We start from the raw sequence: 2,969 nt of genomic DNA on the forward strand, positions 1-2,969 counted from the left end.
GAGCACACAGGTGTTCCCATAGCCCTTCAGCGGTGGTGGATACACCTATGGCCACAGGATCTGCTGCATGTCAGCTACTGAACTCCCAGAGGATCTCCTCATGGGCACTGTGAGCAGGTCAGCAAGTGCTGTGCCACTGCCTGGGTGGAAACTATTGTTCCAGTGGTGTTTGTCAATGGACTGCTAGGGAAAGGCAAGCAGCCTTGGGAGGGTATAAATTCCGCAGTCCATACACCAGCTCTCCTTCAGCAGAAGCAGAGCATGAAATGAAGTTCCTCATGCCAGCCACCCTCATCCTGCTCCTCCTGTGCCCCCCAGGCACAGGGGTGCGTGGTTACACCTCTGTCCTCTCTGTGCCCAACGGAGGCCACTGGGGCAAGTGGGGCAGCCGGCAGTTCTGCCACCATGGCTATGCCAATGGATTTGCACTGAAGGTAAAAGTCTCTCCATTCCCCACCGTCCCTGTCTCTAAGGATCTTCTGCAGATTTTTCATCTTCTTGAGTATGATACTCTGTACATAAAGCTATGAGCCTTCTGGCAAATGTTACCACTGTAGCTACACCAGAAAAGTCTGCATGTGGCTGATGTTGCTGGGAGAAGTCATGTGGGTGAGAAAATCTGGATTCTGGGAGAGAGGCATCCACCACCAGTGTCTCTCCTGAGACTCTGCCTTACCTGTTGGGTCAGATATAGTTAGAAAACACAAAGAACATGTTACACGGGTTAGGTGGTTTCCCAGTGACAGCTGTCTTTTCCAATGTGCTTCCCAAGGCATTTCCTCTTTCCCAATACAGAAAGGAGGTGGGACTGTTTAGGACAGGCATGTAAAGGACTTTTCCTGGGTCCTTTTCCCCTTGCCTTTACCTCTGTCCCTGTGTGACTTCCATTGCAGGTGGAGCCTGACCAGTTTGGAAGTGATGACACAGCTCTGAATGGCATATGCCTGCATTGCCAGGATGACTCAATAACCATTGAGTCCTTGGTGGGGGAGTAAGTGACACTTTCTCTCCTGTTTGTCATGTACCAGCCCACAAAACACCCATGGCTGTGACCATTTGCAGGGGTCTCTTCTCTCTGACTTGCTGTATTCATAGTGCTGTAGTGTAGTGAATTAAAACAAGTGGTTAGGGGTTGTTTTTCATTAATTTTGGGGGTTATTAAAAAGGGTTTAATAACTTTAACTTAAGTTAAAGTAACTTAACTTTACTACTTTTTGTTTGCCCTTGGATTTCCTGCAGAGCACTGTAAACACCTGAAGTTTGGTCCCAGGGTCAGAGTCTTTCTTTGGAAGGGTTTCTAACCATGCATTTAGAAACTGCCAGGTCCAAGCCCTGGCCATGCTGCAGGGAACAGTGCTGCACCTCTGGCTGCTGTCCCAGCTGCCTGCTGTGTACCTGTCACACATGTCAGGGATATATCATAAAACCTATGCTCAGGCTGCCCTCAGAGTTTCCACCAGAACCATAAATATCTCAGGTTTCCCGATGTTTTTCTTATGAGATATCAATGAAGAGAAAAGTACATCTTTGGAAGGCAAGGAAAACAAAAGGAGAAAGTAAAGGGCCCCAGACTGCAGCAGGATGCTATGTCAGAGAAGTGTTAAGCTTCTGAGCAGCATGACAAGCAGAAGGAGCATTTCCCAGCAGCTCACAGAACCCAGACATTTTTCCATTTGCTTTTTGTCAGGTGGGGTTCCTGGACCAGCTTCCAAGTTTGCTCTGGAGGCTACCTGATCTCCTTTTCACTGAGAACAGAGAAGTCCCAAAGAGCAGGTGATGACACAGCAGCCAATAACATCCAGTTCAGATGCTCAGACGAAGCTGGTTGGTGATGGACTCTCGTGGGGCAGCTTTGGCCCGTGGACCAACAGCTTTAAGATATGTGGTCTCCAGACCAAGGTAGAGCCCCCACAGGGACTTCAGGATGACACAGCACTCAATGAAGTTCTTCTGCTGAAAATGAGCACTTGCTCCATATCCCATATCCCACAGCAAGTGAAGTATCAGTAAGGCTTTGCTCTAGCTTTATCCTGGGGTGTGCCCATGATGTTTTGACTGCTTGCATCTTGTTATTCTGGCCAACGCCTTAGGTGATGATGTCTTTTACAGCTACTGCTAAGTTAGCATAGCCAAATCTTTGCATCAAGTACTGCTGGTATGTTGCTGTGAAAATGCTCAATCTCTAGCAACTGCTCAGAGCTGACAGATTTCTCAACTTTCTTTTTTCTGACTGGCCAGTTTCTTTGAGGTTTGGTCTGCCCATTTTTTCCTTATTTGCAGTAATACTTGATCTGTCGGTATGACAAACAGGGAAGAATGGGTATTTGAGTGCATTTGAAGCTTGACCAAAGCCAAGACGAGTAACAAGAGACAAGCAGGGTGAAACAGAAGTTTGGGTGGGCTCATGAGAAGCATCAAAGGTTTGCTGTCATTTCCCACTCCTAGCTTGAATTGCCTCAAGATTTGTACATGTTTTTTGCAAGCAATCTGTTAGCTCCTGCCTTAGAAAACATGGCTAGAAAGTGTGTTTGCACTGTGCATTCATCTGTGTGGCACTGAACCACCCAGGTGGGTTGCAGCTCCCCAGGCCTCCCTAGCTGCTGCATTGCAGTGTGCTCTGCTGGCTCACCTGGCTGCTAGTGCAAAACATTTTCACGGAACTTGGATTTTGTTTGTTGCCTCTGGGCTTCATGCTTTAAATAGAATGGGGGAGAATCCAAACTAAAAATAAACTCTATGTCATTCATCCATTTTTTATGCTCCAATTTCCTGGTTAAGCTGGAAGTTATTACCTTGTCCTGATATGCTAGATGTAAAGAATGTACTCTCAGTTCAGGGAAAAGGAATGTTTGGAGATCATTATCACACTTTATCAAGCCACCAAAACTCTATGGCAAGAGGTTGAGAAGACTTGCTGCTTCTCTGGGCACCTCCTAGGAAGAGTAGCTGTTGCTTTTTCCTCAAAGCAA

General features: G+C 47.0%; 1 protein-coding gene across 1 annotated transcript; it reads left to right on the forward strand.

Annotated features, from left to right (window-relative positions):
- Nucleotides 1-266: 266 nt before the first annotated feature.
- On the forward strand, nt 267-2,010 carry LOC139593150 (vitelline membrane outer layer protein 1-like). Its single transcript, XM_071433841.1, is given in 4 exon segments — nt 267-434; nt 894-991; nt 1,688-1,819; nt 1,821-2,010. Coding segments are annotated over 4 exon segments (588 nt in total).
- Nucleotides 2,011-2,969: the final 959 nt, after the last annotated feature.

The sequence above is a fragment of the Agelaius tricolor genome, unplaced genomic scaffold (assembly GCF_023055355.1).
Source record: "Agelaius tricolor isolate 1412-34295 unplaced genomic scaffold, bAgeTri1.0.p SCAF_9, whole genome shotgun sequence".
NCBI lineage: Eukaryota > Metazoa > Chordata > Aves > Passeriformes > Icteridae > Agelaius > Agelaius tricolor.